This window comes from Pongo pygmaeus, chromosome 6 (assembly GCF_028885625.2).
Source record: "Pongo pygmaeus isolate AG05252 chromosome 6, NHGRI_mPonPyg2-v2.0_pri, whole genome shotgun sequence".
Lineage (NCBI taxonomy): Eukaryota > Metazoa > Chordata > Mammalia > Primates > Hominidae > Pongo > Pongo pygmaeus.
The window spans coordinates 6130853-6158365 of NC_072379.2; the positions used below are offsets into that span (position 1 = coordinate 6130853).

The 27513-nt window shown below is 47.6% G+C and overlaps 1 protein-coding gene and 1 long non-coding RNA gene across 9 annotated transcripts in view; one reads left to right on the top strand and one right to left on the bottom strand.

The window, feature by feature from the left end:
- Positions 1–6: 6 nt before the first annotated feature.
- On the top strand, positions 7–9871 carry LOC134739916 (uncharacterized). The gene is made up of 3 exons (XR_010127027.1): positions 7–129; positions 4346–4672; positions 9641–9871. It is a non-coding gene; the product is annotated as an uncharacterized LOC134739916 (long non-coding RNA).
- Positions 112–27513, bottom strand: part of LOC129041026 (radial spoke head 10 homolog B) — a 43258-nt gene continuing 15856 nt past the window's right edge. For 7 of the 8 annotated variants that reach the window (XM_054496119.2, XM_054496117.2, XM_054496115.2 and 4 more), the window contains 12 exons: positions 25033–25177; positions 23412–23533; positions 20634–20823; positions 17436–17550; positions 16834–16913; positions 16243–16391; positions 12286–12393; positions 11319–11462; positions 8579–8707; positions 6329–6422; positions 2076–2274; positions 112–533 (listed from right to left, as the gene is read on the bottom strand). In XM_054496119.2, the coding sequence (XP_054352094.1) occupies positions 353–533; positions 2076–2274; positions 6329–6422; positions 8579–8707; positions 11319–11462; positions 12286–12393; positions 16243–16391; positions 16834–16913; positions 17436–17550; positions 20634–20823; positions 23412–23533; positions 25033–25177 (1656 nt within the window). In that variant the 3' untranslated portion in view covers positions 112–352. The remainder of the gene's footprint in view (positions 534–2075; positions 2275–6328; positions 6423–8578; positions 8708–11318; positions 11463–12285; positions 12394–16242; positions 16392–16833; positions 16914–17435; positions 17551–20633; positions 20824–23411; positions 23534–25032; positions 25178–27513) is intronic. The other variant, XM_063668095.1, reaches the window with a different exon arrangement.

The window sequence follows — 27513 nt, forward strand, 5'->3', positions numbered from 1 at the left end:
GCCTATTTGTAGATTACACCGGCCACCAGGTCCATGACCCAGGCTGGAATGCAATGGCTCGCTGCAGCCTCAACCTCCTGAGCTCAAGCAATCCTCCCACCTCAGCCTCCCAAGAAGCTAGAACCACAGGTACACACCACCACGGTTGGCTGTTTTAATTTTGCAGAGATGGGGTCTCACTACGTTGCCCAGGCTGGTCTCGAACTCCCGTAATCCAGCCATGTAGGAAACCTGAGATGCAGTGGGCCAGGGGGTATTTTAAAACACTGTGATGAGTACAGTGCTAAGAACTGTAATGCTCAGGAAATCTTACAGCACGTGCCGTCCTAAGCCTGTGTGTGTGTCCTCGTGGCTACTTTTTCTTCTTCTTGCTGGTGATGGTCTTGCTGGACGGGGACACGGTCACATCCTCCTTGGGAGGGTCCAGTATGAGGTGAGAGGATGACACGTCCGCCGGCTCCTTGAGCACCGTGATGTCCACCTCATAGTCGTGTCTCTTGGCCTCTTCCTCTCTCAAGATGAAGATATTCAGCCTAAAAGCAAACATGAGAAGGTGGTAGCTTTTTTTTATCCCCCTCAAAACTGCAAAACCAGTTTTATGCTATTTATAGTATACAGCCCTTCATACCTGCATTTCAACAGCATGTGTAAACAAAACTGTAAGTTGCTACACTTTGCCTAACTGATGCCATGTCGACACAGTCCAAAATAAACTTTTCATCTATCTATGAAAAGAAAATTTTTTCTCGAGACGGAGTTTCGCTCTTGTTGCCCAGGCTGGAGTGCAATGGTGCAATCTCGGCTCACTGTAACTTCCGCCTCCCGAGTTCAAGCGATTCTCCTGCCTTAGCCTCCTGAGTAGCTGGGATTATAGGCTTCTGCCACCACGCCCAGCTAATATTTTGTATTTTTAGTACAGATGGGTTTCACCAGGTTGGCCAGGCTGGTCTCAAACTCCTGACCTCAGGTGATCCACCCACCTCGGCCTCCCAAAGTTACGTGTATATATATATATGTGTGTGTGTATATATTTTTTTTTGAGATAGGGTCTTGCTGTGTTGCCCAGGCTGGAGTGCAGTGGCACAAACAGATCACTGCAGCCTCAACCTCCCAGGCTCAAGCAGTCCTCCTGCCTCAGTCTCCAAAGTAGCTGGGACTACAGGCACCTGCCACCACATCTGGCTAATTTTTGTATTTTTTGTAGAGATGAGGTCTTGCTATATTACCTAGGCTGGTCTCAAACTCAAGTGATTCTCCTGCCTTGGCCCCCCAGAGTGCTGGGGTTACAGGCATGTGCCATGATGCCCAGCCCGTTTGGGGATTTTATGGAGGGTCCAATATGTAGACCTGATGAAGGTTGGCCTGGAGCTGAAAGTCCCAACCCTCTAATCTCGTGGTTGGTTTCCCGGCAACCAGCTCCAGCAAGAAGCTATCGAGGGCCCCTCTCCTGGCTACCAGTCATCTCGACATACAGAAAGACAGTCATTACCCCAAACAGTCCACAGGCTTTGAACTCTTGGGTCAAGAACTAGAAAATAGCTGCATGCAGTGACTCACCCCTGTGACCCCAGCACTTTGGGAGGCCGAGGCTGGCAGATCACTTGAGGTCAGGAGTTCGAGACCAGCCTGGACAACCTGGTGAAACCCCGTCTCTACTAAAAATACAAAAATTAGCCAGGCCTGGTGGTGCATGCTTGTAATCCCAGCTACTCGGGAGGCTGAGGCAAGAGAATCGCTTGAACCCAGGAGGCGGAGATTGCAGTGAGCTGAGATCACACCACTCCACTCTAGCCTGGGTGACAGTGAGACCCTGTCTAAAAAAATAAATAAAACTAGAAACTAAGACCAAATATTAGAACAAAAGATGCTCCCATTATCCCATTACTCAGGAAGTTACAAAGGCTTCAGGTGCTCTGCCAGGAACAGAGACCAAATATTCATTCCTTTTTATGTCAAAGATGCCCGTAGGAAATTATAGCTTGTCCGGAAAGCACTTGGTCCTGATGCATTCTGGCAGCTACGGAAGACAGGAAGAAAGAGAGCAGCTCGGGAAGGAGAGGGACCTCATAAGTTACCTTGCTTCCAGTTCGTCATCTTCCATCTTCCGCTGCTGGGCCTGTGCTGTGCTGCGTGACCTGTCTTCCCTTATTTTCTCCTTGATAGCTTCTTCACGTTTATACGCGTGAAAGAGCGTGTTCACAAAGAAGACGTACATATGATTGACCCACGTGTTGAACTCGTCCTTTCGATCATCCTTGGGTCTCTCATATTTCTCTGGAATAGAGTTTCATGAAGCTGAACATGAATACAATCCTGCTGTAAACTGGGAGTCTGCATGCTTTTTCTCGTTCTGGCCTCCCTGGGGTGGGCCCCCTTCTCCTCGGCCAGGAGAGAGGAGAGGAGTAAGGACGCGGCTTCCATGACCACCTGGAACAAGGCAGGGGCTCAGCAGACCCTGGCTGGGATTGTCAGCCTTCCCTTTGAGTTTTCCTGCTACCTCGTTTTTTGTTTTGTTTTTTTTGGAGACAGAGTGTCATTCTGTCACCCAGGCTGGAGTGCAGTGGCGTGATCTCTGCTCACTGCAACCTCCACCTCCTGGGTTCAAGCGATTCTCATGCCTCAGCCTCCCGAGTAGCTACAGGCGTGCGCCACCACACTCGGCTAATTTTTGTATTTTTAGTAGAGATGGGGTTTCACCATGTTGGCCAGGCTGGTCTCCAACTCTTAACCTCAGGTGATCCACCCACCTTGGCCTCCCAAAGTGCTGGAATTACAGGCATGAACCACTGCGCCCGGCCACCTCTTTTTTTTTTTTTTTTTTTCCTATCTTAAGAATTTGGGTTTTCTGATATTTTAACTTTCCATGTTTCAAGAATAAAAAAATTTGTTTCTCTTGCTTTTTTTACTTTTTTTTTTTTTTTTTTTTTTTTTAAAGACAAGCTTTCACTCTATGGACCAGGCTGGAGTGCAGTGGCATGACCATGGCTCACTGAAGCCTGGAGGAACTCCTGGGCTCAAGTGATCCTCCCATCTCAGCCTCCCTAATAGCTGAGAATATAGGCATGCACCACCACACAAGGCTAATTTTTTTAAGTTGTATCGTGAGACAAGATCTTGCTCTGTCATCCAGGCTGGAGTGCAGTGGCACCATCATGGCTCACTGCAGCCTCCAACTCCTGGGCTCAAATGATCCTCCCACCTGGGCCTCCCAAGTAGCTGGGACCACAGGCGGGTGCCACCAAGCCCAGCTAATTATTTTTGTTTTAGAGACAAGGTTTCGCTATGTTGCCCATGGTCTCAAACTCCCGAGCTCTAGTAATCCTCCCATCTCTGCCTCCCAAAGTGCTGGGATTATAGGCGTGAGCCACTGCACCCGGCCTAGGTCTTGGGGACAAAATATTCAACATCTTTTATTTATTCAGAGTCGGAAACCCCTTTAAGACAAGGACAGCTATGAACCCGAGTGAATCCTCTCTCCTAGAGAACTAGACAACTGGTTACTCTCACAAAAGTAATTTCCTAGTAGTTATAGTTATCCCTCTCTATCTTTCTTGTCTAGGCTAAAGAATCTCCGAATCTTAAACTACCGTAATTTTTTCCATCTTTTTAAGCAGTTCTGGTTATCTATTCACTTGGAAGATTTTAAAATTCAGATAATCAAATTATACGCAATCCAGGACTCTCAGTTCGGAACAAGACAATGTGAAGGAAGATTCCTTTTTTTTGATTGGAGACAGGGTCTCGCTCTGGCACCCAGGCTGGAGTGCAGTGGTGCAATCACAGCTCACTGCAGCCTCGAGCTCCTGGGCTTAAGCAGTCATCATCCTGCCTCAGCCTCCCAAGTTGGTGGGACTACAGGAGTGTGCCACCATACCTGGTGAATTTTGATATTTTTTTTGTAGAGACAGGGGCTCGCTATGTTGCCCAGGCTGGTCTCAGACTCCTGGGCACAAGTGATCCTCCTGCCTTGGCCTCCCACAGTTCTGGGGTTAACGGCTGCACAGTTCTAGGGTTGCTGCACCTGGCTGCAAGATTGTTTTGTGTTCATTCATGAACTCTCAACTAGACACCCACAAGCTGGAGGACAGTAAGTCACGGCTGCCGCATGCAATAATCAGATGAAATGGTACTGGAAGAGACGCCACGTGGGTCAAGGGGGTCCTTGACAGGACACAGGGCAGGAGCCACAGGACTGGTGACTGGCACACGGGACTTAAAGGAACAACCAGAGAAATCCAGGGCAAAATCCAGTTGGAGCTGGGACTAGAGATCACTTCCCCGCTAATCAGATCAGCAGGAAAACACATTAGCTGGGGTTCAATTTTCAGTTTTATTTCTGTTACAGGAACGGTGTGTCTTGATTACGGCACCGCAGGAACGCCCTGTCTCTGCTGGGATGCCGAGCTCTGCGGGAGAAAATGACACAACCCACAGATTCGCACCAGAGGGAGAAGAAACTTAGGATGATGAGGGCTCGCAGAGGCCGAATGCGAAGAGTATTTCAAGAAGCTGACGGTTTTCCTGACTATGGAGAGATCGGTTCAAGTGACAGCAGGATTCCTGGCGGTAGCAACACGGAGTCACTGCTGATGAAAAGGGGCCTTCAGTGGCCTGGGGAGGGCAGTGCCACGTGGAGCTAGCTAAGGGAGACACAGGAGAGGTCCTGGAGAAGGTGAGCATGTACACAGCCCCCTAAGATGCCTAGCAGCAAAGGTGAGCATGTACACAGCCCCCTAAGATGCCTAGCAGCAAAGGAGCAGGGAAAGAAGGGGATCTAGAGGGGAAAGTGAGAGAAGAGATTTTCCTAACTGGGCATATGGAGCACATGTGTGCGGATGGGAACGATCCATTGGAGGAGGAGTAATGGGAAATGACAGGCACTGTAGAGGGATACATAGGTGAGGCCTTTGAGAGGACAAGGGCCCGGGACAGAGCCTTTAAAAGTTAACCATTGAGTGGGTGGCCGGCCATAGAGAGACGCCGTCAGAAAAGGGGGAGGGCCAGGCGCGGTGGCTAACACCTGTAATCCCAGTGCTTTGGGACGCCAAGGCGGGAAGATCGCTTGGGCCCAGGAGTTCAAGACCAGCCTGGGCAACATAGCAAGACCCCATCTCTTTAAAAAAAAAAAAAAAAAAAAAGGCCAGGCGCGGTTGGGCTCATACCTGTAACCTCAGCACTTTGGGAGGCCAAGGCGTTCAGATCCAGGAGTTCAAGACCAGCCTGGGCAACAGAGCAAGACCCCACCTCTTTAAAAAAAAAAAAAAAGCCCGGGGCGGGTGGGCTCACACCTGTAATCTCAGAACTTTAGGAGGCCGAGGCAGGCAGATCACCTGAGGTCAGGAGTTTGAGATCACCCTGGCCAACATCATGAAACCCCGTCTCTACTAAAAATACAAGGCGTGGTGACGGGTGCCTGTAATCTCAGCTACGAGGGAGGCTGAGGCAGGAGAATCGCTTGAACCCGGGAGGCAGAGGTTGCAGTGAGCTATGATGGCACCACTGCACTCCAGCCTGGGCAAGAAAGTAAGACCTTGTCTCAAAAAAAAAAAAAAAAAAAAAAGAAAAGGGGAAACACCAGGGCTTGTTTAATCATGAACACAAGGCCACGTGCAACCGGCCAGGCCAGCAAAGTGACAGCGGAAAATTCCCATGACATTGATCATCATTGGATGACCCTGAGGAAGGGAGAGGCGTGAGGCTGGAAGTTCGCACAGACACGGCTGAGGAATCAGACCAGAGGGAGGAAGGGCAATCAGCAGACAGACAGGCCTCAAGAGCGACCTTCCCAGGATAAAGGAAAACATAATAAAAGAGGAGGATGAGGAAGTGAATAAGGGCTGTTTGTTGTTTTTCATTTGAGCACCTTTAAAAATCAAAGAGAATGAGACCCTTGAGACAGAAAAGTTGCCTGTAACAAAACAATATAGTCAACAGCATCAGACTGAGATGGGTGTGCAGGGCCCAGGAGAGGCCCAGCTGTCCCGTACTGGCCTCTGCCCTAACAGACTGACTCAGCACAGCAAGGTCACGCCTTGAACTTGAACTCCAAATCAGGGAGGAGAAATGGAAGCAGCTCTACCAGCCTCATTATTTAAAAAGATGGTTGTGCTGGGTGTGGTGATCCCTACTTGTAATCCCAGCTACTCGGGAGGCCGAGGTGGGAGGATAGCTTGAGCCCAGGAGTTCAAGACCAGCCTGGACAACATAGCGAGACTCTGCTTCTAAGAAAATAAAGATTAAAAAAAGATGATTGTAAAACAGTATAGACATTATATAATTCATAAGCAACAGTTTATAAATATGAAGGTTCTATAATTAAAATACTCACCGCTCTCAGATGAGAAAAAGGTGATCCCTTTTCCAGTCGATTTAAAATTCATTTTGGAGACTCTTTCATCACTTACAGACTTCTTGATCTTGGGCTTTTACATTTAAAAAAAATCATAAAGCAAAATATTACTTTTACATCATTATGGGCTTAAAATACTTTTTTACACTATAATTAATTAGAAAATTATTAATGAGGCTGTTCTTCTTGAGCTAATTTGACTTTGACTTTTTTTTTTTTTTTTTTTTGAGACGGAGTCTCACTCTGTTGCCCAGGCTGGAGTGCAGTGGCGCCATCTCAGCTCACCGCAGCCTCCGCCTCTCGGGTTCCAGCGATTCTCCTGCCTCAGCTTCCCCGGGTAGCTGGACTACAGGCATGCGCCACTACACCAGGCTAATTTTTGGATTTTTAGTGGAGATGGGGTTTCACCATATTGGCCAGGCTGGTCTCGAACTCCTGACCTCAGGTGGCCTGCCTGCCTCGGCCTCCCAAAGTGCTGGGATTACAGGTGTGAGCCACCACACCCAGCCAATTTGACTATTTTTAACCTGAATAAAATATTAATATTTACACTATTAATGAAATGAATAACAGAATTATGGCATTTACTGAAAGGCCCTCCAAAAAAACCCAAAGACTTGAAAATGTCACCTGGGTCTGTTGGGACAGTATTTATTGTATAAAATTAACCATACTGGCTAGGCGTGGTGGCTCACGCCTGTAATCCCAGCACTTTGGGAGGCTGAGACAGGTGGATCACAAGGTCAGGAGATCGAGACCATCCTGGCTAACATGGGTGAAACCCCATCTCTACTAACAACACAAAAATTTAGCCAGGCGTGGTGGTAGGTGCCTGTAGTCCTAGTTACTCAGGAGGCTGAGGCAGGAGAATGGCGTGAACCCGGGAGGCAGAGCTTGCAGTGAGCCGAGATCCAAGATGGCGCCACTGCACTCCAGCCTGGGTGACAAAGCGAGACTCCGTCTCAAAAAAAAAAAAAAAAAAAAAAAAAAATTTAACCATACTTAGACTCATATATTAATGGCTTTAATTATTATTACATTTTTTTGAGATGGAATCTCACTCTGTTGCCCAGGCTGGAGTGCAGTGGTGTGATCTTGGATCCCGGCTCACTGCCACCTCTACCTCCTGGGTTCAAGCAATTCTCCTGCCTCAGCCTCCTGAATAGCTGGGATTACAGGCACCTGCCACCAGGCCTGGCTACTTTTTGTATTTTTTAGTAGAGACGGGGTTTCACCATGTTGGCCAGGCTGGTCTCGAACTCCTGACCTCAAGTGACCCACCCACCTCGGTCTCCCAAGGTGCTGGGATTACAGGCGTGAGCCACCGCGCCCGACCTAACGGCTTTAATCACCATGTGTATGCCCTAACCCCCACATTTCTACCTCCAGCTGGAGTTTGCCCTTGAACTCCAGTCTTGCCTCCAGCCATGCTACTTGGGCATCAGTTCAGGCACCTTAAGCTTAACTTGTCCAAAATCAACCACTTAATTTGCTCCCAAAACTCAGCCCCCTGCTTCCGTCTTCCACATCATAATAAATGGCAACTCTCTTCTGCCAATGCTCAGCCAAAAAATCTTGAACTCATCTTTGCCTTCTCTTTCCCTGTCAACCCCTGCACCCTTCAAAACACCTCAGACCTCAGCCCACCCTAGTCCCAGTCACCATCACTTCCCACCGGCATGGTTCCAAGAGCTTCCTCACTGGTTTGTCAACAGTGAAGCCACAGAGCCTCCTGACGCCTCTGCTCAGACGGTGTCCCATCCCATCCCACTCACCCAGAATAAACGCCAGGGCCCCACCCCGGCCAGATGCCCTTCCTGTCACTTAGACCTCGTAAGTGGGAAGAAGCATAGCTTGCGGTAACCGGTGCTAATTCTGGAGTTAAAGTGCCTGGGCACAAACCCCCAGCTCCACGCCTTACTGGTTATGCAGCTGTGGCCAAGCTATTTAACCTTCCTGGGCCTGGGTTCCCTCCTAGAGAGAATCACAGTACCTAAAGGTCATCGGGACGCTGAGCTGTTCCCTGGGGACGGCTCAGCGCCTGGTAAACACCCATGAATGCTATTACTGCTGTTCACTTGCTGCCATGTCCCCTCCTCACTGGAAAGTCAAGTCCATAAGGGCGTGGGTTTCTGTTCACTGCTAGGTCCCCAGCGCATGGAAAAGAGCTCTTCACAGAGCAGGCACTCGGGAGCGGGTGTCTCTACACAGTTACTTGCCAAGACAAACCTCTGATTTCCTTATTTTGTTAATATCAGGCGAGAGTTCTAACTTGCTGGAAGATGACCTGGCACTATCAGAGTGAGCAGCATCTGATTCATGGCTCATGACCACGCTGGGACTCTTGTTCTGGGCGTCCTAAGCAAGAACAAACACATGCATCAGAGGGCTTCTGGTTTCCATAGAGATCCATACAGGCATACACACACGCGCGCGGACGCACACACACACACGCAATATTTTAATGGGCTGTAACTGATTTACAATGAACTACACATAAAGCGTACCCTTTGATGTGTTTTCACACATCTATACCTGTGAAACCATCACCTCAGTCAAGACAGTGAACAGAATCAGGCACAGTGGCTCCCGCCTGTAATCTCAGCACTTTGGGAGGCCAAGGTGGGCAGATCACCTGAGCCCAGGAGTTTGAGACCAGCCTGGGCAACATAGCAAGACCCTATCTCTCAAAAAAATAAGTAACAGGCCAGGCGCGTTGGCTCATGCCTGTAATCCCAGAAGTTTCAGAGAATGAGGCGGGCGGATCACTTGAGGCCAGGAGTAGAAGACCAGGCTGGCCAACATGGTGAAACCCTGTCTCTACTAAAAATACAAAAATTGGCCGGGTGTGGTGGTGCGCACCTGTAATCCCAGCTGCTCGGGAGGCCGAGGCAGGAGAGTCACCTTGAACCCAGGAGGCAGAGGCTGCAGTGAGCCAAGATTGTGCCACTGCACTCGAGCCTGGCTAACAGAGCAAGATTTTGTCGGAAAACACACACACACACACACACACAGTGAACTTTTAAGTACCCAGCCCGATGCCCCTCATGGATGCGAAGGCTTCTCCACGCTGGCGACTGGGAGTGCAAACTACTCCCAGCCCTGCGTGAGTCCTTGAGGTTCCTCCCCTTCTTCCTGGCGGTTCTTCCCTTAGGTTCCAGCTGTTCCCTCACATGCGCGCACACTCAGCTGACGGCTCAAGGGGAGCCTTCTGCACATCTCTGGAGCTTGCTGTCCCTCTTCATAGCACACTTACCTCTGTGGAACAAAATTCTACCTTTGCCTCCCCAGATTACTAGAGCGTGTGAAACTACCGTGAGCTGAGCAAGAAGGATCGGCTTTGGTAAGTTTGAAGCTGAGCCTCTCTCTGATCTCTAAATCACACTCCCAAATTGTTGGTCAAAAAGGAGTAGTGATTCCCTTGGAGGATGACATGAACGTTCAGTTTCCAGTGTCTTTTTAGTAGAGACGGGGTTTCACCATGTTGGCCAGGCTGGTCTCGAATTCCTGACCTCAAGTGATCCGCCCACCCTGGCCTCCCAAAGTGCTGAGATTACAGGCGTGAGCCACCGTGCCTGGCCTGGGTGTCCATCCTTGCGAGCAAGCCCCGTGGACCTGGTTAGCATCCCATGCACGCTCAGGAACTGTTCGACAGGTCTGCTCTTGAGCAGGCTTTCCACTCTTAGAAACACTGGATCTCCTAGTAAGACACCTCTGATTTTCTCAAGTGTGGTCTAGGGGCTCACCCAGCACGTCGGTATGCACTCTTACCTTCATTAGCAACTCTCTGCTGTGGCTAGGAGTCCACTTCCTGGATCATGGCCAGGAAACACATTTTCCCTAACTTAACAAAATCTATATACACTTCCAAAATGTGAAGAAGACATCTTGGCCGGGCATGGTGGCTCACACCTGTAATCCCAGCACTTTGGGAGGCCGAGGCAGGAGGATCACTTGAGCTCAGGAGTTTGAGACCAGCCTGGGCAACACGGCAAAACCCTATCTCTACAAAAAAATACAAAAAGGCCAGGCACAGTGGCTCAGGCCTGTAATCCTAGCATTTTGGGAGGCCGAGGTGGGTGGATCAACTGAGGTCAGGAGTTTGAGACCAGCCTGGTCAACATGGCGAAACCCCGTCTCTACTAAGAATATAAAAAATTAGCCAGGTGTGGTGGCACACGCCTGTAATCCCAGCTACTCAGGAGGCTGAGGCATGAATCACTTGAATCCAGGAGGCGGAGGTTGCAGTGAGCCGAGATCATGCCACTGCACTCCAGCCTGGGCAACAGAGTAAAGCTCTGTCTCAAAAAAAAAAAAAAAAAAAAAAAATTAGCTGGGTGTGGTGGCACATGCCTGTAGTCCTAGCTACTCAGGAGACTAAGGTGGGAGGAGCATGTGAGCTCAGGAGGTCAAGGCTGCAGTGAGCCGTGATTGCACCACTGCACTCAAGCCTGGACGACAGAGTGAATCCCTGTCTCAAAACACATAAAATAAAATTTTAAAAGGAAAAAGGAAAGACTTCTTAAATTACTTTCTGGAAGTGTTAGTAAAGCCAAGATAGTTTTGATGATGGTTTCACCATTCCAGAATAAAGCCATTCCTTGCTTTGTAATCCTTTTTTGTTTGTTTATTTCGTTTTTTTGTTTTGTTTTGAGAGAAGTCTTGCTCTGTCACCCAGGCTGGAGTGCAGTGGCACGATCTCAGCTCACTGCAACCTCCGCCTCCTGGGTTCATGCCATTCTCCTGCCTCAGCCTCCCCAGTAGCTGGGACTACAGGCACCTGCCACCACACCCGGCTAATTTTTTTGTAGTTTTAGTAGAGACGGGGTTTCACCATGTTAGCCAGGATGGTCTCGATCTTCTGACCTCGTGATACGCCCGCCTCGGCTTCCTAAAGTGCTGGGATTACAGGCGTGAGCCACCGCGCCCGGCCCTCCTTGCTCTGTAATTCTAAGATATTATGTGTTACCTGATTTAGTATTGTATAAATAGTTTCATGTTTATTTCCAGACACATCATCAGTTGGAACATTTGTATAGGATTTAGTCATTTGGTCAGTAACGCAGATGAATGCAAAGCTTAAGAGAGCTTCAAAGAATTCCAGGAAAACCAGCTGAAATAAAATAAAACACAGAGAGTTTCCATCATTCTGACACACCTGGAGACAGAGCATTGATTGATTGGTGTTCATTATTTCCTGACATCTGAATATGCATGTTTGCACACACACACACAGACATGCAGACACGTGCACAAAGACACACACACAGGCACACACATGCACAGACACGCACACACATATATTAGGTACTCGTGCTCAGACTGCTTTCGATCAAATCTTGGTTCTTAGGCTGGTCACAGTGGCTCACATCTGCAATCTCAGCACTTTAGGAGGCTGAGGCAGGAGGATCGTTTGAGCCCAGGAGTTTGAGACCAGCCTGGGCAACACAGTGAGACCCGTTCTGTACAAAAAATTGTTTTTAAAAAATCAGCTGAAGGCCGGGCGCGGTGGCTTATGCCTGTAATCCCAGCACTTTGGGAGGCCGAGGTGGGCGGATCACGAGGTCAGGAGACCGAGACCATCCTGGCTAACACGGTGAAACTCCGTCTCTACTAAAAAAATACAAAAAAAAAAAATTAGCCGGGCGTGGTGGCGGGCACCTGTAGTCCCAGCTACTCAGGAGGCTGAGGCAGGAGAATGCCATGAACCCGGGAGGCGGAGCTTGCAGTGAGCAGAGATCGTGACACTGCACTCCAGCCTGGGCAACAGACTGAGACTCCGTCTCCCAAAAAAAAAAAAAAAAAAAAAAAAAGCATCAACGAAAAGGCTAATGAAAAAAAGAAAAAAAAAAATCTTGGTTCTTTGTCCTTGGTATCCATGGCAAAACCAACAGCCTGAATTGGATCTGTACCATTTGTGACGGCTCTTTACAAACCTCAGGTTCAAAGTTGCTGTCAGTTCCATCATATATGAAAGGATTATCCTCTGCTATGACCTCCATAAATGTAGCTGCTGTTAATTCTTTATTTATCATTTTAAAGTCCTGTAAAAAAATCAAACCATAACTGCCTATAATTGTAAACAGCTGTATGTTTTAAAATGTCAATTTATATCAATACAATAACTAAGAAAGTGTACCAGAAATTAATATCTTTTTTCTTTTTTGAGAGAGATGGAGTCTCGCTCTGTCACCCAGGCTGCTATGCAGTGGCACAATCTCAGCTCACTGCAACCTCCACCTCCTGGGTTCAAGTGATTCTCCTGCCTCAGCCTCCCAAGTAGTTGGGACTACAGGCGCATGCCACTATCTCCAGCTAATTTTTGTATTTTTTAGTAGAGATGGGGTTTCACTATATGCTGGCCAGGGTGGTCTCAAACTCCTGACCTCAAGTGATCCGCCTGCCTCAGCCTCCCAAAGTGCTGAGATTACAGTCGTGAGACATTGCACCCAGCCATAAATTAATATCTTAAAGACTGATAATTTTGAAAAGCATTCTGGATTAACATTGGTATTTACAGCCAGACATGGTGGTTCACACCTGTAATCCCAGAACCTTGTGAGGCCGAGGTGGGAGGATCACTTGAGCCCAGGCGTTGGGAATCAGCCTGGGCAACATAGCAAGACCCTGTCTTTACAAAAAATTAAAAATGTAGGCCAAGCACGGTAGTGCATGCCTGTAGTCCCAGCTACTCGGGAGGGTGAAGCAAGGGAATCACTTGAGCCCAGGAGGCAGAGGTTGCAGTGAGCTGAGATCGCGCCACCGCACTCCAGCCTGGGTGACAGAGCAAGACTCCGTCTCAAAATAATGATAATAATAATAATGTTAAGTGAGGACTTACTGTACTCAAATGTTCAGGTTTCAATATTTTTTTAAAAATCACTCATACCGACCAGCCTGGGCAACGTGGTGAAACCCTGACCAACGTGGTGAAACCCCGTCTCTACTAAAAATACAAAAATTAGCCTGGCATGGTGGCACGCACCTATAATCCCAGCTACTTGGGAGGCTGAGGCAGGAAAATTGCTTGAACCAGGAGGCAGAGGATGCAGTGAGCTGAGATCACGCCACTGCAGTCTAGTCTGGGAGACAGAGCAAGACTCCGTCGCAAAAAAACAAACAAAAAAGAAACTCATACCAAGAACCAGGAAGATCTCAAACTGAATGAAAAAAAAAGAATCCACAGATGCCATCACCAAGATGACAGAGATGTTACAATTGACTGACAGAGACTGTGAGACAGTCATCACAAAAATGCTTCAATGAGGCTGGGTGTGGTGGCTCATGCCTCTAATCCTAGCACTGTGGGAGGCCGAGATGGTTGGATCACCTGAGCTCAGGAGTTTGAGACCAGCCTGGGCAACATGGTGAAACCCTGTCTCTACTAGCCGGGCGTGGTGACATACACCTGTAATCCCAGCTACTCGGGAGGCTGAGGCAGAAGAATCACTTGAACCCGGGAGGCGGAGGTTGCAGTGAGCCAAAATCATGTCGCTGCACTCCAGCCTGGGCGACAGAGCAAGACTGTCAAAAAAAAATAGTAATAATAATAATAATAATTCTTCAGTGGGCAATTGCAAACACGCTTGAGACAAATGAAACAATGAAAAGGGCCAGGTGCAGTGGCTCACGCCTGCAATCCCAGTGCTTCAGGAGGCCGAGGCACAAGGATTGCTTGAGCCCAGGAGTTCAAGATCAGCCTGGGCAACATGGCAATAAACCGTCTCTACAAAAAATAGAAAAATTAGCTGGGTATGTTGGCGCACACATGTAGTCCCAGCTATTCAGGAGGCTGAGGTGGGAGGACTGCTTGAACCCAGGAGGTTGAGGCTGCAGGAAGCCAAGATTGCACCACTGCACTCCAGCCTGGGTGACAGAGTGAGACCCTTACTCAAAAAAAAGTATTTTCCTACAGTTAGACACTAGGTTATTATCCATTTTTCATATGTATGCAACATTATGAAATTTGTAAAAACACTTTATCATTAGTATTTGATTCTGTTTAATCATTTGTATTCCCACAGGTACAAATTAAAAGTATCATGGAACAGGCCAGGCACAGTGACTCATGCCTGTAATCCCAGCACTTTGGGAGTCCGAGGCGGGCGGATCACGAGGTCAAGAGATTGAGATCATCCTTGCTAACATAGTGAAACCCTGTCTCTACTAAAAAATACAAAAATTAACTTGGCATGGTCGTGCATGCCTGTAGTCCCAGCTACTCGGGAGGCTGAGGCAGGAGAATTGCTTGAACCCAGGAGGTGGAGGTTGCAATGAGCCGAGACCGTGCCACTGCACTGCAGCCTGGCAAAAGAGCGAGACTTTGTCTAAAAAAAAAAAAAAGTATCATGGAACAAAAACAACCAATAGTTAGTATGAGAACATTGTATAAATAAGATGTTGTCACTATTTTCCCAAGTAATAACTTTTAAAAATTCCTCTTTTGATAAACTATAATTGTTTTAAATGACATTCAGCCTCCCCACTTCCTTCTTTTTTTTTTTGAGACAGAGTTTTGCTCTTGTTGCCTAGACTGGAGTGCAGTGGCACAATTTCAGCTCATTGCAACCTCTGCCTCCCAGGTTCAAGCAATTCTCCTGCCTCAGCCTCCCAAGTAGCTGGGATTACAGGCTTCCGCCACCATGCCTGGCTAAGTTTTTTGTATTTTTAGTAGAAAGGGGGTTTCACAGCGTTGGCCAGGCTGGTCTCAAACTCCTGACCTCAGGTGATCCACCCTACTCCGCCTGCCAAAGTCCTTCCTTTTTAAAAAGATTTCAGTTGCCTTTACTGCTATTCTAGGATCAGGCAACACTTCAATCCATCAAAAAGACTAAGGTGTTCCTCCATTTTCCTTTTTTGTTTTTTGGGGGATTTTTTTGGGACAGGGCCTCACTCTGTCAACCAGGCTGGAATGCAATGGCACGATCACAGCTTACTACAGCCTTCCGAGTAGCTGGGACTACAGGTGTGCACTACCATGCCCGGCTATGTTTTTTTATTTTTTGTAGAGAGGGGGATTTCACTATGTTGCCCAGGCTGGTCTTGAATTCCTAAGCTCAAGTGATCCTCCTGCCTCGGCCTCCCAAAGTGCTGGAATTACAGGCGTGCATGGCTGTACTCGGCCCCAGCTTCCTTTAAATGGCTGGATCTGCATGAATAAAGATACTGTAGACCAGTCAGGCACAGTGTCTCACGCCTGTAATCCTGGCACTTAGGGAGGCTGGGGTCGGGAGGTCAAGACCAGCCTGGGAAACATGGTGAAAACCCGTCTCTACTAAAAATACAAAAATTAGCCAGGTGTGGTGGTAGGCACCTGTAATCCCAGCTACTTAGGAGGCTGAGGCAGGAGAATTGCTTGAACCCAGGAGGTGGAGGTTGCAGTGAGCCAAGATCACTTCATTGCACTCCAGCCTGAGTGACAAGAGCAAAACTCTGTCTCAAAAAAAAATTTTTTTTAATATATATATTTATTATATATATATTTATTTGTATATATATATTTTTTAAGACAATGGCCCATGGCATATATAAATATATGTGGCCAGGCTGGTCTTGAACTCCTTGACCTCAGGTGATCCGCCCGCCTCGGCCTCTCAAAGTGCTGGGATTGCAATATATATATATATGCATGCCATGGGCCATCGTTATAGGCCATGGACCATTGTCTTGCCCTAATCTGTGAGCACACTGGGCAGGTGACAGCTGTTTCTGTTCCTTCCACGACCACAGACCACTGTTCTGCCAAGAGACTCAGTAAACATTTAATGGTCCTGAAAATCCAGCCCAGATCTTCACCTAATTATTTGCATATCACAGCTGGAATATCATGCCTTTCTTTAATTAAAATCAAAGAGCCTGTAAATAGAAAGCCAATATTGAACTTAGGTGGTTACTTTCAGCATCCAGAGGAAGTGTCTCATCTTCATCGTAGGCTCGTGGGGAGGCGCTGCGCTGGGTCTGCAGTAAGCGAGATAAATCTCCCAGCACTTATTCATGTAATTCATAGAGTACAGCGTCCGCTGTTGCTCACGGAATACATTGCCTAAAAATACAACGTTGGAAAAATGATTACAGATTTATATTTTGAGAAAAAAAATAACAGTAAATATAATCCTATTGCTTTTGTTTTTTTCCGAGACAGAGTCTTGCTGTCGCTCAGGCTGCAGTGCAGTGGCACGATCTTGGCTCACTGCAACCTCCGCCCCCCAGGCTCAAGCGATTCTCCTGCCTCAGCCTCCCGAGTAGCTAGGATTACAGGCATGCACCACCACACCTGGCTAATTTTTTTTTGTATTTTTAGTAGAGATGGGGTTTTGCCATGTTGGCCAGGCTGGTCTTGAACTCCTTGACGTCAGGTGATCCGCCTGCCTTGGCCTCCCAAAGTGCTGGGATTGCAGGAGTGAGCCACTGTGCCCAGCCCAGATTTATATTTTGAGGAAAAAAAAATGGGGCGGTAAATAGAATCCTACTGGTTTTGTATTTACCTTTTATCTGGCAGGCATTTGGACGAATGTTCTCGGTCATCAGTTTTGTAAAACACAAGAAGAGGGATGGGCTTCTCTTTCTGTGATAATGATCAAAAGATACCATCATTACTTCTCCTCCAAAAGAGGGAACTTAATTCCCTTCTCCTTGAGCACGGGCTAGACTTAATAATTTGCTTCTAATGTATAGAGTATAGAAAGGGAAGGCTGGAGTCAGTGGCTCACACCTATAATCCCAGCATTTTGGGAGGCCAAGGCAGGCGGATCACTCGAGATCAGGAGTTTAAGACCAGCCTGGCCAACATGGTGAAACCCCATCTCTACTAAAAATACAAAAAAAAAAAAAAAAAAATTAGCCAGGCATGGTGGCACACGCCTGTCATCTCACCTACCCAGGAGCCTGAGGCAGAAGAATTGCTTGAACCTGGGAGGCAGAGGTTGCAGTGAGCCAAGATTGTGCCACTGCACTCCAGCCTGGGCAACAGAGCAAGACTCCATCTCCAAAAAAATAAAAATGACTGCTGAAGAAAACAGGGCATTATGACAATAATACAGCTTAGCTGTGCCCCATCCCCCAACGAGGGTCCAGAAATAGTACTTACTGGAATTCTTCATGATAAATGTGATACGCCAAATGCAGGAGGTAATTCAAAAATGTTCTCAGAAGTATTGTTGTAAATGGAGAATGGATTTCTTCAACTGGTATGTCATTATTGGCTAAAATAAGAAAATTGGAGAGGATGCCTGATATTTGCTAGAACCCTCCATTTTATTTGCTCCTCGTATACAATTCGAAGAACTGAATATGAGAGAGTGCTTATTTCAAAATGCTCTGAACATGTGTATAAGCATCCAACTACAAATTTAAAACTCCATGAAAGCCAGGCACAGTGGCTCACACCTGTAATCCCAGCACTTTGGGAGGCTGAAGCAGCAAATTGCCTGAGGTCAGGAGTTTGAGACCAGCCTGGGCAACATGGCGAAACCCTGTCTCTACCAAAAATACAAAAAATTAGCCAGGTGTGGTGGCAGGCGCCTGTAATCTCAGCTACTTGGGAGACTGAGGCAGGAGAATCGCTGGAACCCAGGAGGTGGAGGCTGCAGTGAGCCAAGATTGAGCCACTGCACTCCAGCCTGGGCAACACAGCGAGACTTCATCACAAAAAAAAAAAAAAAAAAAAAAGACGTCAATCTCGTCCCAGTGTTTTCCAGAATAGTCTGAGACATAAACTGATGAATGCTGCTAATTCTAAATGGATTTTAAGTATGTTTCAAACACTAAACTTTGACGTAAATAGGCATTTGTTCTAATACTTTATTTTTCAAGTGGATAATTAGAAGCTTGCAGCTCTGCCTCCCAGAATTTGGCTGAAAGAAGTTAAACTTCCAAAGTTGTTAAATTTATCACATCAATTTCCTAATTTGAAATCAAGACCAGTCCTAAGACTACTTAGGGCCTTTTCTAGACTCTTCCAAGCCATTGCTGATTCTCCCCTTTTTTTTTCTTTTTTTTTTTTTTTTTTTTTTGTTTTGAGACAGAGTCTCAATCTGTTGCCCAGGCTGGAGTGCAGTGGCGTGATCTTGGGTCACTGCAACCTCTGCCTCGCGAGTTCAAGTGATTCTTCTGCCTCAGCCTCCCAAGTAGCTGGGACTACAGGCACGTACCACCACACCCAGCTAATTTTTTGTATTTTTAGTAGAGACGGGGTTTCACCGTGTTATCCAGGATGGTCTTGAACTCCTGACCTCATGATCTGCCCACTTTGGCCTCCCAAAGTGCTGATTACAGGTGTGAGCCACCACACCAGGCCTTTTTTTTTTTTTTTTTTAGAGACAGAGTCTCACTCTGTCACCCAGGCTGGAAATCTCGGCTCACTGCAACCTCCACCTCCTAGGCTCAAGCGATTCTACCCGTGCCTCAGCCTCCCAGTAAGTAGCTGGGAATACAGGCATGTACCACCATACCTGACTAACTTTTGTATTTTTAGTAGAGACGGAGTTTCACCATATTGGCCAGGCTGGTCTCAAACTCCTGGACTCAAGTGATCCACCCGCCTCAGCCTTCCAAAGTACTGGGATTACAGGCGTAAGCCACAAGGCCTGGCTGTCTCCCCATTTCTGACCTGACAATTTAGTGGTTTTTTTACTATAGATCGGTGGTCGGGGGAGAGAGGGAGGCAAACTTTCTGTAAAGGGCCAGAGAGTAAATTATTTTAGGCTTGGTGGATCAGATCATCTACATCACAACCCCTCACCATCTACATCACAACCCCTCAGCTGTGGTGCTTCGGGGTAAAGCAGTCACAAATATGTAAGCAAACGGGCATGTCTGTGTTCCAGTAAAGCATGATTTAGGGGAATGGGGTGAGGACTGGATTTCACCCTGAGACCGTGCATTGCTGGCCCTGCTTTTGTAGGTGACCTCGTACTGTTGCTGTTACGTCACGAGACTGTCTCTTCAAGTACCTCGTAATCACAGGAGGAACAAGACCACGTGCTGATTTCTGGAACACTCATCTCCCAACCTGGGCCTTCCCAGCTCCCTCCACATTTCCTAACTGCTTTACAGGTGACACTGTGATACTGTCCTTGAAACCAGCGGTCCCCCACTTTTTTGGCACCAGGGACTGATTTTTGTGGAAGACAGTATTTCCATGAATGGTGGGAAGGGGTGGGGGGCTGTTGGTTTCAGGACGATTCAAGCGCGTTCAAATTACTGCACACCTTATTTCGATTATTATGACGTTGTAATACATAATGAAACAATTCTACAACTCGCCATCAGGTAGAATCAGTGGGAGCCCTGAGTTTGTTTTCCTGCAACTAGACAGTCCCATCTGGGGGTGATGGGAGACAGTGACAGATCATCGGGCATTCGATTCTCCTAAGGAGCGTGCAACCTACATCCTTCGCATGCACAGTTCACAGTAGGATTTGCGCTCCTATGAGAATCTAATGCCCTGCTGATCTGCAGGAGGCGGAGCTCAGGCGGTAATGCCAGCGATGGGGAATGGCTGTAAAAACAGATGAAGGTAGGCTGGGTGCGGTGGCTCACGCCTGTAATCCCAACACTTTGGGAGGCCAAGGCGGGCAGATCATCTGAGGTCGGGAGTTCGAGACCAGCCTAACCAACATGGAAAAACCCCATCTCTACTAAAAAATACAAAAATTAGCTGGCATGGTGGCGCATGCCTGTAATCCCGGCTACTTGGGAGGCTGAGGCAGGAGAGACACTTGAACCCAGGAGGCGGAGGTTGCAGTGAGCCGAGATCGTGCCACTGCACTCCAGCCTGGGCAACAAGAGTGAAACTCTGTCTCGAAACAAAACAAAACAAAACAAAAAACAGATGAAAGTTCACTGGCTTGCCCACTGCTCACCTTCCACTGTGTAGCCTATTTCCTAACGGGCCATGGACCAGTACTAATCCATGGCCTGGGGGTTGGGGACCCCTGCCTTTTGTGTGTGTGTGTGATAGAGTCTTGCCCCTGTCACCCAGGCTGGAGTGCAATGGCATGATCTTGGCTCACTGCAACCTCCGCATCCCGGGTCCAAGCGATTCTCCTGCCTCAGCCTCCCAAATGGCTGGGATTATAGGCATGCACCACCATGCCCGGCTAATTTTTTGTATCTTTTAGTAGAGACGGAGTTTCACCATGTTGGTCAGGCTGGTCTCGAACTCCTGACCTCATGATCCGCCTGCCTCGGCCTCCCAAAGTGCTGGGATTACAGGCATGAGCCACTGCACCCGGTCTGGACCCCTGCTTTAAACCAAAAGATGTGAAGGATCTGGAATACTCACCACTTAATATCCTGTCCATATCAGCAAGAGTTAGTTTGTGGTGATGAAATTTGCAATCTTTCAGAAATCTCCAGAAGTGAAGCTTTGTCATCAGAAAGGTATTATCCAGAGAGTGGTCACATCCCAGGCTGCTATAAAAGCTGTAGATTCTTCTTAATTCTGTAATATTTCTTAAGACAGCATATTCCACCTGAAAGGAAGAAAGTCATACGTGGATTAAGAACAAAAAAGGGCCGGGCGCGGTGGCTCACCCCTGTAATCCCAACACTTTGGGAGGCCGAGGTGAGCAGATCACCTGAGGTCAGGAGTTCCAGAACAGCCTGGCCTACATGGTGAAACCCCATCTCTACTAAAAATACAAAATTAGTCGGGCGTGGTGGCACACGCCTGTAATCCCAGCTACTCGGGAGGCTGAGGCAGGAGAATTGCTTGAACCTGGGAGGAGGAGGTTGCAGTGAGCTGAGATCGTGTCACTGCACTCCAGCCTGGGCGTCAAGAGTGAGACCCTGCCTCAAAATAAAGAAATAAAATTTAAAAATTTAAAAAAGAACAAAAGACACAACACCTGTGTCCTACATTAAATGCGATAATACAAGTAAAGTAATGGCATTTAGCTCTTTCCACTGTAAGAACTTAAGAAGTGTTTTTTTGTTTTGTTTTGAGATGGAGTCTCGCTCTGTCACCCAGGCTGGAGTGCAGTGGCACCGTCTTGGCTCACTGCAACCTCTGCCTCCTGGGTTCAGGTGATTCTCATGCCTCAGCCTCCAGAGTAGCTGTGACAACAGGTGTCCACCACCACGCCCGGCTAATTTTTGTATTTTTGGTAGAGATGGGGTTTCACCATATTGGCCAGTCTGGCCTTGAACTCCTGACCTCAGGTGATCCGCCTGCCTCAGCCTCCCAAAGTGTTACGATTACAGGCGCCAGCCACGGCACCTGGGCAAGAAGCATTTGATTCTTTCCACACCCCCCCGCCCCTGGTCAATAAAATGCCATCTCCGACCAACAGTAAAAAAACAAAACAAAACAAGTTATCTGGAAAATAGACTTCCTTTCACATGGCAATGTGCTGGCTTCCTCTCTCAGTGGCGGCAACAAAATTCTATTGTCTGCAGATCCTTATCCCTCATCAACATATGTGCAAAAATCTTCAACAAAATAAGTTGAATCCAGCAATATATAACAAGAATAGTAGCCATGCGTGGTGGCTCATGCCTGTCATCCCAGCACTTTGTGAGGCCAAGGCGGGAGGATTGCTTGAGCCTGGGAACTCGAGACCAGCCTGTGCTACATAGTAAGACTGTGTCTCAACTGAAAATTAAAAATTAAGGAAATTAACCAGGCACAGTGGCAAGTGCCCGTATAGTCCCAGTTACTCAGGAAGCTGAGGGGGGAGGATTGCTTAAGCCCAGACTGCAGTGAGCTGAGATCACACCAGCCAGGGTGACAGAGCAAGACCCTATCTCAAAAAGAAAAAAAAAAATGATAATACAACAACACCAAGTAGGGTTTATCCTAGAATTGCAAAGCTGGGTTAACATTTGAAAAATCAATCAATGTGATTCACAGTATTGACAGACTGAAGAACCACCAAATGATTCTATCAACTGAAGCATTTCACAGAATTTAACATCCATTCATGATAAGCAACCTCAGCAAATTAGGAATAGAAAGGCATCCCTCAACCTGATAAACAGCATGTACAAAACACATGCAACTCACATCACACGTAGGGCTGCAAGTCTGAAAGAAGCAATATTCCGCCAGGTGCGGTGGCTCATGCCTGTAATCCCAGCACTTTGGGAGGCTGAGGACAAAGGATCACCTGAGGTCAGGAGTTCGAGACCAGCCCGGGCAACACGGTGAAACTCCATCTCTACTAAAAATACGAAAAATATCTGGGTGTGGTGGTGCATGCCTGTAATCCCAGCTACTCAGGAGGCTGAGGCAGGAGAATCCCTTGAACGCGGGAGGCGGAGGTTGCAGTGAGCTGAGATCATGCCATTGCACTCCACCCTGGGCAACAAGAAGGACTCCGTCTCAAAAAAAAAAAAAAAGCAATATTCATGGTGGTTGCTTTACTCACCTCCCTCTCTGTCACATTTCACCTTTCAGGATTTTCCCCAGACCCTTGATGCCCTTCAGCTGCCCCAGGTTCCCCACACATGCAGCCCTGCCCTCTACACAGCGTCCTGTTCTCCAGAACCACTCACCCCATGCCCTACCCTCATAATGAGACATTCAGAGAATGTGAAGAACAGGATTCAGGGTCCTAAGGGAGACAGAGCCCTACCTGGGTGGGTTCAGGCATTTGTTACGCTGAGCATTCATTCCTGCTTTTGAAAACGCAATTCAATTGAATAAACATGTATAGTCTGCCGAATCTAAAGCATTGTTCTAGGCCGGGCGTGGTGGCTCACACCCATAATCCCAGCACTTTGGGAGGCCGAGGTGGGCAGATCACCTGAGGTCAGGAGTTCCAGACCAGCCTGGCCAATATGGTGAAACCCCGTCTCTACTAAAATACAAAAAAATAGCCGGGCATAGTGGCCCACGCCTGTAATCCCAGCTACTCGGGAGGCTGAGGTGGGGGAGGCTTGAACCCGGGAGGCAGAGGTTGCAGTGAGCCGAGATTGCACCACAGCACTCCAGCCTGGGCGACAGAGCAAAACTCGGTCTCAAAAAACAAAACAAAACAAAAAAGACATTCAACATGTGACAGCAGTCACCAGCTATATTTCCCCAGGATGCAACTGATACCAATCAAAAAGATTTTACCTGCTTCTTTTCTTCAGGTTGGACTGTCTCAGGGTACATGTCCAGGAGCAAATTTAGATCCAGCTCAATGCTCGATCCCAACACAGAGTGACTTTCACTGCCATCAAGCTTTCTGATCAGTTCTAATGAATGAAGGCAAACACAGGGAATGAGCACGGTTTGTTTGCTGGGTTTTTTTTTTGTTTGTTTTTGTTTTTTTGAGACAGGGCCTCACTCTGTCGCCCAGGCTGGAGTGCAGTGGCAGGATCGCAGTTCACTGCAACCTCTGCCTTCCAGGCTCAAGCCATCCTCTCACCTCACCCTCCCGAGTAGCTGCGACTACAGACATGCACCATCACGGCCAGCTAATTTTTGTATTTTTTGTAGACACAGGGTTTCACTATGTTGCCCAGGCTGGTCTCAAACTCCTGAGCTCAACTGATCTGCCTGCCTTGGCCTCCCACAAAGTGCTGGGATTACAGGCATGGGCCACCACACCCATCCTTGGAGATAATTATGAAAAGCAATGTTCAAATTTCTCAATATTATGTCACAATGATTTTCCACCAAAATGTGATGCAAGAATATTCCAAAAACCTACTAGGAATGCAGGCGGGGCACAGTGGCTCATGCCTGTAATCCCAGCACTTTGGGAAGCCAAAATGGGAGGTTAAGGCTGCAGTGAGCTATGATCATGCCACTGCACTCCAACCTGGGCAACAGAGTGAGATCCTGTCTCTAAAAACATATTTTTTAAAAGCAGTTGCAAGCCAGGCACAATGGCTTGTAATCTCAACAATTTGGGAGGCCGAGGCAGGAGGATTGTTTAAGGACAGGAGTTTGAATCAGCCTGGGCAACATAGGGAGACCCTGCCTCTACAAAAAGTTTAAAAATCAGCTAGGCCTGGCCAGGTGTGGTGGCTCACACCTGTAATCCCAGCACTTTGGGAGGCCAAGGTGGGCAGATCACGAGGTCAGGAGTTAGAGACCAACCTGAGCAACATGGTAAAACCCCGTCTCTGCAAAAAATACAAAAATTAGCTAAGCATGGTGGTGTGTGCCTGTATTCCCAGCTACGGGGAAGGCTGAGGTGGGAGGATCACTGGAGCCCAGGAGTTTGAGGCCACAGTGAACAGTGATCATATCTTGCTCCATCCTGGGTGATAGAACGAGATTTTGTCTCAAATTTTTTTTTTTTAAAAAGGAGTTGCTCACAGAGGACTTCTGTTTTCTGAAGTGTTCGGTGTATTTTCATGAGTGAACACCATGGATAAAAACAGATGAATTTTATTTCTTTTTTTTTCTTTCCATTTTATTTATTTATGAGACGGAGTCTGTCTCTGTTGCCCAGGCTGGAGTGCAATGGCACAGTCTGGGCTCACTGCAACCTCCACATTCCAGGTTCAAGCGATTCTCCTGCCTCAGCCTCCCGAGTAGCTGGGATTACAGACGCCTGCTACCACGCCTGGCTAATTTTTTTTTAATTTTTAATTGAGATGGGGTTTCACCATGTTGGCCAGGCTGGTCTCGCACTGCTGACCTCGTGATCCACCAGCCTCGGCCTCCCAAAGTGCTGGGATTACAGGCATGAGCCACCACGCCCGGCTGATGAATTTTATTTCAACAGGTGAATGCTTCCTACCGGCACTCCTGGACAATCTTTGGGCAACTCCTGAAGATAGGTCCAGGCAGCTGATGAATTCAACTTCAAGATCTGGAAACCCGGCTATGTGGTCATTGGAGAATGCGCCTTCGTACACACGCCCGTTCTTGAAAGTTAATCGGCCCTGCAGACAGAAAAACTTTTTACAGTTTAGGAAAAGTTTTTTTAGAAAAACACTGGTAAGGCTGAGTGCGGTGGCTCACGCCTGTAATCCCAGCACTTTGGAAGGCTGAGGCAGGCAAATCACAAGGTCAGGAGTTCGAGATCAGATTGGCCAACATGGTGAAACCCCATCGCTACTAAAAATACAAAAATTAGCCAGGCCTGGTGGCAGGCACCTGTAATCCCAGCTACTCGGGAGGCTGAGGCAGGAGAATCGCTTGAACCCGGGAGGCAGAGGTTGCAGTGAGCCAAGATCGTGCCACTGCACTCCAGCCTAGGTGACAGAGCAAGACTCTGTCTCAAAGAAAAAAAAAAAAGAAAGAAAAACATGGGTAAATGTACATCAATAGTTTTTTCAAGGTTGTGGAGCTTTTTGTTTTGAAAATATGCACTTACTCCGCATATAATCAGGCTAGGCTCCTGGGTGTCATGCACTGTATAAGTCCTCTCTCTCCCTCCTTTTCTTGTTCCCCCCCCACCCCCCCCCCCACAATCTTTCTCCAACTTTAAGCACCTCTAGGCCACAGAATGTGTCTTATTAAACTACGCTAGTGACCAGCAGAACACCCAGCACACAATACAGACTCCCTGATTTTTTTTTGAGACAGAGTCTCTGTCGCCCAGGCTGGAATGCAGTGGCGCGATCTCGGCTCACTGCAAGTTCCGCCTCCTGGGTTCATGCCATTCTCCTGCCTCAGCCTCCTGAGTAGCTGGGACTACAGGCGCCCGCCACCACACCCAGCTAATTTTTTGTATTTTTAGTAGAGACGGGGTTTCACCGTGTTAGCCAGGATGGTCTCAATCTCCTGACCTCGTGATCCGTCCGCCTCAGCCTCCCAAAGTGTTGGGATTCCAGGCGTGAGCCACTGTGCCCGGCAATTTTTTTTTTTTTTTTTTTGGAGATGGAGCCTCACTGTCACTCAGGCTGGAGTGAAGTAGCACAGTCTTGACTCACCGCAACCTCCGCCTCCTGGGTTCAAGCAATTCTCCTTCCTCAGCCTCCAGAGTGGCTGGGATTACATGCGTGCACCACCACACCCAGCTAATTTTTGTATTTTTAGTAGAGACGGGGTTTCATCATGTTGGCCAAGCTTGTCTCGAACTCCCGACCTCAAGTGTTCTGCTCACCTTGGCCTCCCAAAGTGCTGGAATTACAGGCCTGAGCCACCACACCTGGCCAAGACTCCCTGAGATTTGTCCAACCCAGGCCAATAGTCAGTTACTGATTCAGAAGTGGGCAAATGACCCAGTTTGGCTCTGTGAAATCAAAGACCTTTTTAGAGAGCATCTGTAAAAAGTTCCTCCTTTTCTTCTAGTTAGCATGGTATGTGGATGTGAAAGCTGGAGCCACAGCAGCCGTCTTGCAATCACGAGGGAGGAAAAACACAAGAGTGAAAGTGACATGGTGGGAGATACCGTGGATAGATGGAAGAGAAATCCTGACAGCTCTGAGTTGCTGAATCAAACCAACCTTGAAGCCTACATTATTCTGTATTTCACATGGCAGACGACACTAGGTTGTCTGTTACTTGCAAACCAAAACCACCCTCATACACACACACACACACACACACGCACACACACACCAAAAACTGATTAAATAACCACTAAATATATAGCAAATCAATGACCATTGAAAATATTTTGCCAAGCACAGTGGCTTATGCCTGCAATCCCAGCACTTTGGGTGGGAGGATCACTTGAGACCAGGAGACCAGCTTGGCAAACGTGGCAAAACCCCCGTAAACTACTTAAAAAAAAAAAAAAGAAAAGAAAAGATGAGCCGGGCGTGGTGGCGCACACCTGTAATCCCAGCTACTCTAGTGGCTGAGGCACAAGAATCACTTGAACCGGGAGGCAGAGGTTGCAGCAAGCCGAGATCATGCCACTGCACTCCAGCCTGGGCAACAGAGCGAAACTCTGTCTCAAAAAAAAAAAGAAAAAAAGTCATGTAATCACCTTAGCAAAACAGTAAGTTATCCTATACAAAACAGATAATGTAATTTAATAGAGAATGACACGCCTTTTGTCAAAAAGAGTTCTGTAGATGGATGGTGATGGTTGCACAACAATGCGAATGTACTTAATGCCACTGGACTGTGCACTCAGAAATGATTGAGATGGTAAATCTTATGTGTACTTTACCACAATTAAAAAGAAATCTAGAGTGCCTAGATTTAAATCAGACAAAATAGACTTCAGAGAAATGAAAATTACCAGGGTTGGCCAGGCGTGGTGGCTCACGCCTGTAATCCCAGCACTCTGGGAGGCTGAGGTGGGCAGATCGCTTGAGGCCAG